Genomic DNA, 13,748 nt, shown 5'->3' with positions numbered 1-13,748 from the left:
TTCTATTCATTAACCATTACATAGTAAATGTTTTTGTTTTATTTACATATATGTAATGTATATAAACTTATATACATTTCTGTTCTGTAGTTCCTGAGAATATCAGTTTAATTGTGACACTGTGATAAAAAAGTATGCATATATGATTTGTGTTTTTGAGACATACGTTGGTTATATATATATATAGTAGTAGTGTTGAATTAAGAGCATTGAGCTTTGCCATTATTCACGTCTTGCATACTTCCTGTTTTTTTTTTCTTTTCCTTTTTTGGATCAGTGGACAGCCTGCATTTCTCCTTCAACACCGTGATAGCTGCTGTCTTTCAGACAAAAATAAGCTTTGAATATAGGAATCTTTTTGAATTTCTTGAATTTTTTTTTCAGTCTACCATTGGCCATTTCATTTTAAATCAGCTGACTGGCAGCATTTCTTCTCGCATTTGAAGTCATGAAAAAAGTCATATTTAACAAAACACATCAACTTAAACCCAACTATCGCTAGTGTTGACAAACTATAAGCTTATAAACTGAAAAACATTTGACTAAAGTATTTATTTGACCTATGGTATCAGTGATACACACCTAAGTCATACAAGGATCACACAGATAAATGAATACATGTCATAAGGCATACAATGAAACATTTGCATTTCATAATTGTCATTTCAATGTAGTGTTAGTTTTATCCCAAGAGAAAATGATCACCAGGAACATGAAAGCTAAAGGTTAACTCAAGCTAAGGTTGACATTCTGTTGCATATTGTTAAAAATATGAATATTCTGAATACCATAAGTAGTAATATGTGTCAACGCCATAATGCACCTTGGCACAAATTATGAATAATTTTTAAACAATACTATGCTGGAAGCAAGAAATCAGCAACAGGTACACTACCAGTAAAATGTTTCGAAACAGTAAGATATTATGATATGTTTTTCTCTTCTACTTACCAAGCCTGCATTTATTGGATCCAAAGTACAGCAAACAGTAAAAATGTGAAATATTTTTACTATTTAAAATAAGTGCTTTTTATTTGAATATATTTTAAAATGTAATTTATTCCCATCATTTCAAAGCTAAATACATTACTACGGTCAGAAATCATTTTGATTTGCTGATCAATATAAATGCATAACAGCATTTATCTGAAGTAGAAATCTTTATAAATGTTTTAAATATTGACAATAATAATTATTAATGTTTCTTGTGCAGCAAGTCGTCATATTTCAATCATATATCAATGATTTCTGAAGGATCGTGGGAATAAATAACACTTTTAACGGAAAGCAGTTATTTTAAACAGTAAAAAGTGCTTTTGCTGTACTTTGGATCAAATAAATACAGCGGAGGAAATCTTCCCGTTCAAAAATGTTGACCGGCAGTCTAAATGAGAATGGAAATCCACGTCTTTACACAACGCTACAAGGAAACATGCATGTGATTCAAGACAACAGACAGAAGCAGTCGTTCTCCCTCTGAAGGCACGTGGCAGTGTGAGCAGTCTAGTGTTACCATACACACTCGGCGTAAGCTTGCATAAAATGGCAAATCAAAAGTTGGTAACAGGCACATTCAGATACAGTCTCTAAAGCGCCCGTGTCTTTTACTGAGGTCGGTAGCCGTTCTGCTGCGGCATGTAACATAAAGCAGAGGGGGGCGGATCCTCTGCACTGGGAGACGCCTCCTCCTCCTGCACCGGACAGAAGCTCAGGGAGCCTCCGTCACATTCGGGAGCCGCGACGCCGGGCTCCAGCTCTCGGCCGCGTCTGAAGTACGAGCTCCTGGAGTGGCTCTCACTGAGCTGGTCCGGATGCTCCTCGCAGTCCAACAACGGCTGTGTGGACTCGGAGCGAGCGAACGCCGGAGGCTGGTGGCTGGGAGTCTGCCCCTTGTAGCCGCTGGCCAGCACCGAGGAGTACTGCACCGTGCTGGCTGTGGTCTGACCCGAGTCACCTTCGTCGCTGTCTGACACGCTGTGCCGGGGCGAAGACATGCAGGACGAGCCTCCGATGCCGCTGCTGTGCTCCTCTGAGAGATACTTGTCCTTCTTCAGCGGCAGCACGCCTTTGTCTTCCTCGCACAAGGACTTGCCGTCGAACACGTCCACCTCCATCACGCTGACGTCTTCTTTGGGCAGGTTGGCCTGGCGAGAGGGTCAGAAGCTGTTAGATCTGTGTGCCGGACTGTATTAGAGCTGTCAAAATGGCTAAGAAACTAAATTAGAAATTTGGACTTAAATATTATCAGGGATATGTTTAAAAAGTTCGTAATAGTTTAAGTTAGACGTTTTTTGGATATGTTTTGTGTTTCACCCACGATTTGGATTCCTTACTGACCTTTACGGGGAAGTCAGGTGACCAGTGGGCGATGGAGCTGTCAGACGGGTCTGGAACCTGTGGCCACAGCAGCTTCTTAATCCTGAAAAGAGAGACCAGAAAATAAGCATTGCACTATTCAACGCTGTTTGAAGTGGGGTTAGGTGATCTGGCTCTTCAAAATTCATCATCAATAACTTCTGTTTCTGAAAAAACTCTTGCTTTGTTGAATTCTCGCTTTGGGTTTCATTCTGAATGCTAAAAAGCACCGACTTACACTTCTCTTTTCCGAAGGCAAAGCATTATGAAAAAGACGGTCAAGAACAGGAAACTGAGGCAAACCACCACCACGATCACCTCCACCTCTCCATCGCCTGCAGTCAAGAGAACATCAGCACAAGTCGCATCAGCACAACATAGGTGATAGTTTCTTGTTAAAATCGATGCATCATCGCGAATTTAAAAAGAACATTAAAACGAGGACAAAAGACTTACCGTACTTCATAGTTTTGAATGTATAGTCCATGCCTTTGAAAGATCCTGCTTCAGTTGACACCACGACGTAAAGCACATAATCGGTTTCACTGGCCAGATCCGTCAGCACGTGTGAATAGACATTAGGGCCCACCGTCACAGCTGCCAAACACATCCATCCAATCAATCAATCAATCGTTTTTATTTATATAGCGCTTTTAACAACACAGGTTGCATCAAAGCACTGAACAGTATAAAGCGGAATACAACGACGGGGATGTACAATGACGAGAGCGAACAACTTGTTCAGTGAACAGATCAGCTTGTGAAATCATCCCACATTCATCCCATGCTGAACATACATTTCCGTTGCTTGGTGTTCCCGACGGTATAGAATATGGTGTAGTTGGTGATGAATCCTTGCTGGCTGTCCAAAGGAATCTCCATCCACTTCAGCTCGGCACTGTTTTTCTTGGATTTTGTCACTGTGACATTAGGACCCTCTAATGGACCTAGATAAACAATGACTGTTAGGAGAGTAGGCCTGTGGCAAAATATCACATATTGTGCGATATGTATGTAAACGACCTTTAGAATTTTTGGTTATATATACATATATATAACCAAATATATTGCCAATATATTGCCCATTATATTTGCATAAAATGTACCATGTTTTTTTGTATTGCATAAGTAGTTTTTTTTTTACTTGTTACTTTACACTTTTTTAATCAAATGTTTTTTTTACTATTTATTCAAGTTTTTTTATGGTATCTCATATTTTGATCATTAAGAAATCAGAAACCGTCACATGCGATTTTCTGTGGTACAATTTATTTTTCGACATGCACAAATGTCGGGCTCAGTGTGCAATGGCCTTTAATTTCCGTTCTCTAAATATTACAGCTTCGTCATCATTTAGCGTGTAGGCCTTCCTGCTTATATATAAAGTGGAACAAAATGGTCTTAAAATTACAATAAAACAGCTTATTGCTGTTATTTCTGGGCTAACAAAAAGGCCTAAATCATGACAAACCTATATACGAGTGTACTTCAGTACATGAGAAAATTGCATTACACTTCAGATACATACTTCCTTGTTGAATGTAGGCTGCTGTGGTTACTGGACTTCCTGCTTGGATGTGTCCGGAGCGATACTTGTAAATTGGATACACTGATATGTTGTACCGCGTGAAATCTTTCAAATCAGCTAGGGAAAGAGGGAAAGACGTTTAGTCACCTACATTGCTTCCAAAATGCTTTATAGTGAAACTACAACAGCAGACATCCCTTTCACACTTTCTATAGCAGACGTGTGACACTGTACGGAAAGTAATGTGATTGCTTTGACAACGGTAATAAATTATTTGAAAAATTATATTTTTTGGCATTGGGCCAATAGGATTATATTACGAAAACATGTATATATTTTTAAAGCTTGAGCTTGTTTAGTGTTGGGTAAGTAAAAAGTAATGAATTACTAACTACATCTTCAAACGTTTAATTAGATTACAGCATTTATTATTCAATGCTTTCTAAATGCCATGTCAACCTCAACCAGTTGAAGAATAAAAGGATAGACATAAATCTACTCTTTTAAATCTTTCAAATAAACTACTTAAACTGTATAAATTATACTTGAACTATACTTACATACAGTACATTTTAACAGGTTTAATCTGCTGTTGTTTTATACAGAATTGCTGACATCAGAAGTAACTGTAATTAAATGAAAGTAAATTTCAGTAATTAATTATTAATTACACCCAACACTAAGTATACATTTTAACTTCTACATGAAAGGTTTTCAAGACTGAACAAATGTTTAAACAAAACAGTCACTAATCTGCTAACAATAATGATGTAACATACTTATTATTTATGCTTATTATTACTTTTTTTTTTACTTTATTCTGCAGATGTGCCATTGACAGTTTAGAAGAATAATATGTAAATAATAGTGCTGTCAATTAATATAAAAAAAAACAAATTAATTAAATCACACATTTTCTCTGAAATGAATCACGATTAATCCCATCTAATATTAAAGTTTTTTAAAATATATTCAAGTTTATAAATGTAGAAACAACAAAAGTTGTTTTTTTTTATGAATGGAGGTGAGCAACTGACGTCTCTATGAAATTGTTTTTTTTTTTTTATAATATTTAACCATTAACTTTATTCATCATTACAGTATAACTGAGAGCTATCAAATAAAGAATAACACTTAAAGCTATGAAAGTTATTGATTTCCTATTTTTTCTTTTGACTTTCGATGAACAGCAGCTGGTTTAAGGTTATTTGGCTGCTAATACTTTAAAAGCTGCTGCTGCTGAATGTGACGTGAAACTGATGCGTATGCTCGTAGCTTAATGCACTTTAATAGGAAATGATGCAGACCGCAGCGTATTTGTGCATGCGACTGAAGAGTACGTGCTGCATGCAAAGTATGTTAAGTCTACTGAAGCTCCTCGTCGCTGGTAAAGTTTCCGTGCTTGTTTGACTCAAGCTCGGCACTTAGGTGAAGTGTGAAGTGAGCGTCAGAAAGGCTCCCGTTGATGCGATGCTCATATAGAGCGTATTATTTTCAGAAGATAGAGAGCTGTTACCGTTGAGTGTGGTGATGGTGACATCATTAGGCACTCTCTGCCAGCCGGCCTGATCTAATCTGTTTGTCGGTGAGCTTTTCACCCACTCCAGTAGGTATTCAGAGAGACGGAAGCTGGTATGAAGAGGTGGGACAGCTGTCCACTTGACCTGCAGCTTCGTCTCTTGCTCTTCAGTATGCACCGACCAGCTCATATTCTCCACGCCAGCAAGCTCTGTGAAATCACAGTCACATCACGCATTACACCTTCCACGTGCCCCAACAAAGCAGTGTTATTAAATGATTACTCCACCCAAAAAGCTTCACAACGTCAGAATACTGCATCTGCCATCTGAATGTTATGAAGAGACAAGAAAACTTCCTGTTAGCTTTCTGTTCCCATCTATTCCCATCGCTTCATAACATTCACAATAAACCATTGATGGCAGGTGGAGTATTCTGGCAATGTGCTTTATACTTTTCTGGACCGTGACAGTGTTCATTATTTGGCAATCAATGGGACAAAGATCCCGATTTTCATCCAAAATATCTTAAATTTTAAAACATAGGGGTAAGTAATTTTAATTTTTGGGCAGAGTAACCCTTTAAATATACACTAAATGTATATTTGAAGAATATTTATACACTACGGCATGTCACATTGTCCCTTCATAAATCATTCCAATATTCAGATTTGCCATTCAACAAACATTTCTGATTTTTATTTATCCTAAAATTGGGCCCATCTGTAATTGTGTCCCTTTTTCAAGTTAATTTGAATTATTAGTGAAAAAGGACTTTAGCCGATCTGCATTTCAAAGAGAACCTACTGGAGAACCTAACAGAGAACATGGCTAACTTTGTGCTTCCATCACAACAAATGCATTTAATGTAACTTAAAAAATATCTGGTGAAGTACTCGAGATGTTTTGGATAGCACTCGGTGGCTTTAGCCCCTGTTCCCTTTCATATACAATACATAACGTGCAAGTTACTTAAAGATTTACAAAAAATAAAAGAACAACACAACGCTAAATGGCTATTACTGATTCTACTAGATCATTTGGATGATTACATCACAAAGGGTTATTATGCTAAATTTACAGCTTTCAAACTCAAAACTACTGCACTCTTTAACATACCTTTATCTGCTTTAGGAATGAACAAAGTTGCTTTAGGAGACACTCCAACTGAATTGACCGCAGTTATTTCAATTCCAGCCATTTTTCTTCTTGGCAGATCAATCGAATAAGTTTGGATGACATTATCTGCTTTAATAATGTGGTTTTGGAACATCCCGTTATCGTGTTTGATACTCAAGTTATAAAATAGCACTTTTCCGTTAGCTTTTACAGGAGCCTGCAAGAGAATACAATATGAAAACCTTAATTATTTAACCTTTAAACGCTATTTGAATATTACACTACACATATTCGCACCCTGTACGGATGCTATTATTGTTATTTTAGCACCTGTAAGATGAAAAAAAGGAATTTACCTTCCACATTAATGTGACATTTCTACTATTAGAAGTGGGCTGAAGGAATCTCCAAAGATCTGGCGCACTTGCTGGCTCTAAAAAAATAAGATGTTGGTATTAAAAATGGCCTGATGGGTATTAATGATAAGATTCGATCACATTTTGCAAAGCTGGGAAGTAATTAAACAATAATGCTACTAAATGCCTATATATTTGAGTAGCCTGAGAGTATATCAGCTGCTTTTTTACATCACTGTATTTAATGATATATTGTTTGCACACACAGTTGATCAAGTCGAGGGAACAATCAAACTCACTTTCACAACCTCACTTCACTTACTGTGTGCTAAAGTCTGATGTATTCTGTTCACCTGGTTAGTGCTAAACAAAATGTTTTTCAGTTTAGTCAATTTTGTGATTGATTTTATGATTGGATCTCTGCTTATTCCTGCCTGTTTTCTGTTGCCCTTAAAGGGGTCATTAGATCCTATTTTTAAAATGTATTTGGCAACTTTTAGCAACTTCTGATAAGTGACTCAAATGATAAACAAAGCACACATTTTGCATCTCAATTACACAGTAATTGCCTAGTAATACACATCTTAAATAGTTTAAAAATGTATTTGATGATTTAATGTTGCAAAGATTATTAATAATAAAGTTCGTACTGGCTTCTGCAGTAATATTTGTAACGCTGGGGCTCCAGTCACTCCAGTAGCTGCTATTATTTTCTCCAATGCATCGCATCTGTACCACATATTTAGTGTACGGCTCCAGAGGCTGCAGTCTGAAAGTCTCGATGTACCCTTTGTTGAAGCTGTCCGGCACCTTAAACATTCATTAAACAGAATTACATTTTTTTAGAGGTTATGTGCAAGATGAAAATAATTCAAGCTTGTACTGCATTGTCTGAGATAAGAACCCACTCCCACCCCTTGATCCATGTGTTGCACGCCTAAGATTTTTTACCCTGAGTAACATAATCCAAGCTTATCTTGCTTCACACTAATTAATTAATTCTGGGTCTTCATGAGCTGCTGTTTCTTATTTGCATATATATTACCTGTTTACACAACAGCTCTAGGAAAAATCACATTTTTCCTGAACTGGCTTTTCCTGAAAGGTAAAAAACATCACTTTCAGAACAATTTTTCCGGCTGATGGAAAGAAGAATCCATCCTGCTATAAGTATTTCCAAATTTTAAATCGGTAGATGAGCACGCACTCAAAAAAACCCAGATGATATAATTTGCCCGTGTGTACGCTAATATTGTTAACTTTATTTTTATTGCTGTCAAATGAATGATGGCGATTAATCGCATCCAAAATAATGTTTTTGTTTACATGATCTATGCGTTTGTACTGAATATATAAATGCATAACTTTATTATGCAATTAAAATATACAAACACATACAATATATATATATATATATATATATATATATATATATATATATATATATATATATATATATTTACACATACATATTTACGTTCATTTAATTTATATTATATATAAATATATTTAGTATGATGTTTCCTGTTTCCTTAGATACATATATGCATGTATACATAATGAATACACACAGTAAACATATGCATATTTTGTAAACATTTATTTTGGATGCAATTAATCGTTATTAATTGTTTGACAGTAAAACTTCATAGTTATCATAACTAAAGTTTATAGTTTAGTATAGTATATCTTTTGGGCTGTACATAAATGAAATAATAAACACTCTTTATTTACCAAAAGGGTAGGTTTGATTTCTTAAGAATTCAATCAAGAATTTGATTAAGCTGGAAAAGGAAAACCCTCCAACATTTGAACTAATAAAAAATATTTTATTTAGATATTTTATTCTATATTAGAATATAGAATATTTAACATGCAGTTAAAAAAAACACATCTTAGCTTAACTTGTGCCTATACAATTTAATTAATCCATTGTTTAACCATTATTCATGTGCTGTCTTTTTATTTCAGTTTTAATTTGGATTTGATGATGAATATGTTTTCATATTTGTATACTTAAAGTAGAAAATTTTTTCATTGTTTTTCATAAATTAATAAAAGTACCTTGATCCAAACATTGGATGCTGCTTTGCGGTATCTGATGACATAAGAGAGTTTCAGAATGGTCCTTTCAAGGAGATTTTCCCAAGTAACCATAAGACATGTAGAGATGTTAACTTCAGTGAGGACTTGGACATTCAGCGGTGGATTTGGTTTTACTACAAAACAAACACACAAAAAAAAAAATAGCCAGTTGGACCGAAGCATTCATACAGAGCGTAAAAGCATCCTTTCCTAATTCACAACCTAAAATCATACCAAAATAGGAAGAGTCATTTTGAAGTTCTTCTGACTTCTCTGAGCCCAGAGCATTCTTCGCTTCAACCCACACTTTTAAAATCATATGAACTGGAAAAGTTTCGAGGTTGACGATGCAGGACCTTGCAAGACGCTGTTTACATTCAGCTTTGTGCGGTTTATCCATCCCAATTCTAAAATAGAAAAAGAAGAGGAAGTCAGTGACGCTCTAGTCTTTCACTTTGAGTCATTTGAAAAAAAAAAAAAAAAAGTTTAAAAATGGATACAAAGCTGTCAGAAGATTTGTTACTCTAACACATACACATTGGCATAAACTGTGTAAGTCGTGTCGATCAGCGGGTTTCGCGTTCCTGGATCCCAACTACAGTTTAAGTAAGGGGAAATATCCTTGTTGTCTTGCAAAGCAATGCATGACAGATTTTCTGGTTTTAACGGAGGATCTGGAGACCATAAACAGAAAAAACAGATAAAGTGTTTAGTAAATAATGCAAAAGGTTTCAAATAATGAGAAAAGATTTCACATTTATATCAGACAGGAGGAAAATAGATCTACCGTGGTGGCGAAAAGTGACTATTTGTGCCACCACAGCAGATCTGTTTTCTTTCTATAGGTTTATAGACAGCTGCATAAAAGATTCTTAAAGGGCCGTCTCAAACTGAAAGTTGTTCCAATTAACAAAGGGACAGTTTTACTGACAACTTGGTACCGTCAGAATAGTACTATCACATTTGTAATGAATTAGCGCTGAAAAGGCACGGACAAAGCTATTTTTGCACCTAATTTTTGCATTTAATATGCAGTAGTAGGAGTTTCCCTTTAAGACGTGGCATTTATGGCAGGAGAGTATTCAAATGAATCGTGCAATAAGTTTTACTAACATTTGGGCTTACTGGCAATTTTTCCATCGGATTTGCGACAATGCGACAATTTGTGCTGCGATTGGTGTATTACATTTGTCGATATTTAAATGAGATGTTGTATCCGTGTTCTATAATTTGTGTGTTGTTCGCTCTTGAGATAATTTCCCCGTTTAGTGAAACTGGCACCAAATGTCTGTAGCCATACTCAAAAAGAACATTTAAGCTATTGAATTCTTTGAAAAAGTTCTAAAGCAACGGGTGTGATTTTGGCACAAAAACACTTACATCCTGTTTGGAGTAAGATTCCATAGATACACAGTTTTTCGTGCGACAGGGACTTCTTCGTGGCAGAGCACCGCAACCAATCTCTCATGTCACCGTTGACGTTAACGGTAACACTCACAGTTGTTTCATTTATTTTGCGGTAAAACTCCTTTTCGATGTTGACGTTCCTTAAACTCCATTCGATGTCATCTGCGGTGTAAGTGGACCCTTCCCGTAAGTGACATGTCGCGGTGAAGTTTTTTCCCCCCTCAATAACAATGTAATTGCTGGAGTCTGGAAGAATCTTCATACAGCTATTAGTGGAACCTGTGTAAAAAAAAAAAAAAAAAAAGAAAACACTGAACTGAGCATCCCAACAAAACAACAACAATATAAGCGTTCATCTGGGAGGTAATGGAGTGAATGACATGGCTTACCTACTGCGTAGCGCAAAAACATCAAGAGTAAGAGTAAATGATGGCTAAGAGTGAAAGAGCCCATTGTGACATCAAGGCAGGTATCTAAGAAAAGACAAAAATCAATGTAGATTGAAAATGTAAATGGTGCATATTAATATCTAAGAGTAGTAATATGTGCACTTACGTTAATACTTCAAACTTTTAGGGGCAAAATAAGTTGTCGTTTTTTTCTATTGTTTTCAAAACGATTAATCGCATCCAAGTTTTTGCATACATTATATGTGTGTGTTGTGTGTATGTTTGTTATGGATATATAAATATACAGACACACACATGTATATATTTAACAAAAATGTGTTACATTTATATATTAAAATATTTTATATATGGTATAATGTATATGAATATAGTTAACACATAGCCTAAGTATTTTTAAAATATATACTGTATTTGTGTGTATGTATATATACATATTAAATATACACACTACACACACATATGTTACGTAAACAAAAACGTTTTACTTTTTGCAAATGTGTTTTTTTTATATGTGTTAATATTATATTTATGCAATGTATATGTTTTCTAATGTCCACAACATTACCTGTTTAGATGTATTCATTATTAAATCATTTAGCATGCAACACCAGCATTTCAAATGTATCCAATTAAATCAAAACAAACAAAAAAGTTAATGCCTGAAGTGATAGTTTCCCGCTGGTTTAAGTTTAGCTAATCTCATAGAAAAAGATTGCAGATCTTCAAACAGCTGTAGTATAAATGTCTGTATGAAATAAACACTGTGTACTCTTTTTTCTTTTTTTTTGCTTTGTCAAAAGGGAAGCTCTTTTTCTCAGTTTGTTCTGATAATGTAGCTCAGTTTCCAAGTCACCTTTTTATGGAGAGTTTGAAATCTCATACAAGCCTAGTAGTTCATTTGTGTTGATAAACAGATCACAGAAGACAAAAAGATATGAACATTTCAATACATGTAAATTTCAAAAATGTAAAACTAAACTTCAGGTCAGCACTTATGTCTAACCCTCACTCAGAAGTTATTACATTTCGATCCTTATTTCCATCCTGATCCGGCCTGTTCATTTCCCTGCCGTTATGCAAATAATTAAAATAATGTAACATGATGAAGGATGTTAAAAAACAACCAACACACAATATTGTTGAAAAAAAAAAAAAAAAAAAAAAAAAGTATAATAGGAATGATTATGTAACAACAATAAATTTAAATTAAACATTATCTTTAATTAATAACATTATCTTTATTAGATGTGAATGCACAGATTATTATTTGTAATATGTAGATTATATTATTTCTCAAGCTAAAAGTGTTTTATTTAATGCGCTTTATTTTATTTTATAATTTTTTTATACAAATATCAAGAATCATACATTTAGAAATTTCTGATTATTAAAATCAAATTAAATAATTTTATATTTTTTACTTCACGCCAAACAAAAATTAATTTTAATACAAAACCATACTTCCTAACAAGCATGACTCTCGTGTACTTATTGTTATCAATGGTCTCCTTCATACAGTTTATATACAGTATTTGAGCTGATACTTTGAACTACATATCTCTCTTTTATTTTGGTAACATAACATGTTGAAAATTCTGCAAGTTGGATGTAAACATTTGACTTCAACTGTGCATATATACACTGGGCATTCAGAAAGTGAAACGCTTCAAATACTGTGTGTGTTTTCACTGGGATGGCATTATGCAGGTTTCCTCCAGACATGACACTTGAAACGAAGGTTCTTCCGACCAGAGTTTCTCACAGTATGAGCTTTTTTGCAAAATGTCTTTCTGTCTTTACTGAGGCTTTCGTCTGGCTACCGTAAAGCCCAAAACAACTATCTCCACACACGATCACTGGAGCTCAACCATCAGTGACCATCAGGCTCTTGGTCACTTCTTCTTCTTCTAAAGCCCTTATCTCTCTTGATTTCGCAGTTTGGTATTTGACCTCATGGCTTGGTTTTGTTAGGTCTTATATGGAGACACGTTAGGTCTTTTCAATTAAACCTACCGCATACATAATACAGTATGTACTACATGCTTAGGGTTAGGATTAGAGTTGGGCTTATGCTTATTTGCATGACGCATAATCAGTTGCTATTATAATGACCTTAAAATAAATAAATAAGTGTTACTGATCCTTTCAAGCATTTGGGATTAAAGACTACATTTATTCTTTGACTTAAATATAGATCTTTTTATATTTAAATTGAATGACATGTCATAATAGCAACACTATGAATAAAGTCTTATCCCCAGTAGTCTAATTGTCTCTTTTTTTATTTCAAAATTAAATCTAAAATAATGAAGTCCTCAAATACCTCATTAACAAAACATACAAAGCAACCTCGATATTCAATTTAGTAAAATGTCGTAGATTAATTTATTCCAGAGACACAAAATGATCTATTTCTATCAAATGATCTATATATCAATATATATATATATTTTAAGTAGTTTACACATTTATTTACTAGGCTAATGTTACACAATACAGTTGACGTACCCTGCATATCACATTAACACGATGCCTGTAAAGTACGAAGGCGTTAAAAACAAAACTTAACCTACTACATCATAGAATTACATACACAAACTGTGTATGACTTTATATATACATTAAAACTATATCTTACCTTTAGAGTGGCTTCACATTATATGAGTTACTGTAAATTTTAACACTTAAAAAACATCGCGGACGGTCGAGTCCTACGAATGTCGTTTCCGATCGTCCTTAAGTTATTTCCGGTATTTTTTTTACAGAAGCTCCCACTCATCAGGAACGACGCTGAATCGCGCTCAACATGATTGAAGACGATAGTGTGTTCTACAGATCGAAGCATTCCGAGCATGCGCATAAGCGTGGCGTACTGGATAACGAAACTCCTCTCGTGATTAGTCGGCAGAGCTTTCTGTCCTTTGACCACGCCCCGTGATTCATAATCTATTAGTTTTCCCGTTAGTCATGG

General features: G+C 35.0%; 1 protein-coding gene across 1 annotated transcript; it reads right to left on the bottom strand.

Moving 5' to 3' along the window:
* Positions 1-533: 533 nt before the first annotated feature.
* Positions 534-13,567, bottom strand: il6st (interleukin 6 cytokine family signal transduce). Its single transcript, XM_043250338.1, has 16 exons — positions 13,416-13,567; positions 10,757-10,840; positions 10,341-10,646; positions 9,496-9,634; positions 9,195-9,367; positions 8,940-9,094; positions 7,526-7,685; positions 6,876-6,952; positions 6,520-6,736; positions 5,400-5,612; positions 3,884-4,000; positions 3,153-3,302; positions 2,812-2,952; positions 2,594-2,690; positions 2,338-2,419; positions 534-2,144 (listed from the first exon to the last, which is right to left on the bottom strand). The coding sequence occupies exons 2-16, from the start codon at positions 10,818-10,820 to the stop codon at positions 1,605-1,607; spliced, it is 2,631 nt and encodes an 876-aa protein (XP_043106273.1). The 5' UTR covers positions 10,821-10,840; positions 13,416-13,567; the 3' UTR covers positions 534-1,604.
* Between the last annotated feature and the right edge of the window lie 181 nt (positions 13,568-13,748).

Source organism: Puntigrus tetrazona, chromosome 10 (genome assembly GCF_018831695.1).
Source record: "Puntigrus tetrazona isolate hp1 chromosome 10, ASM1883169v1, whole genome shotgun sequence".
Taxonomy (NCBI): Eukaryota; Metazoa; Chordata; class Actinopteri; order Cypriniformes; family Cyprinidae; genus Puntigrus; species Puntigrus tetrazona.
The sequence above is the reverse complement of the archived record's forward strand: the minus strand, read 5'-3'. Positions and strand labels throughout refer to the sequence as shown.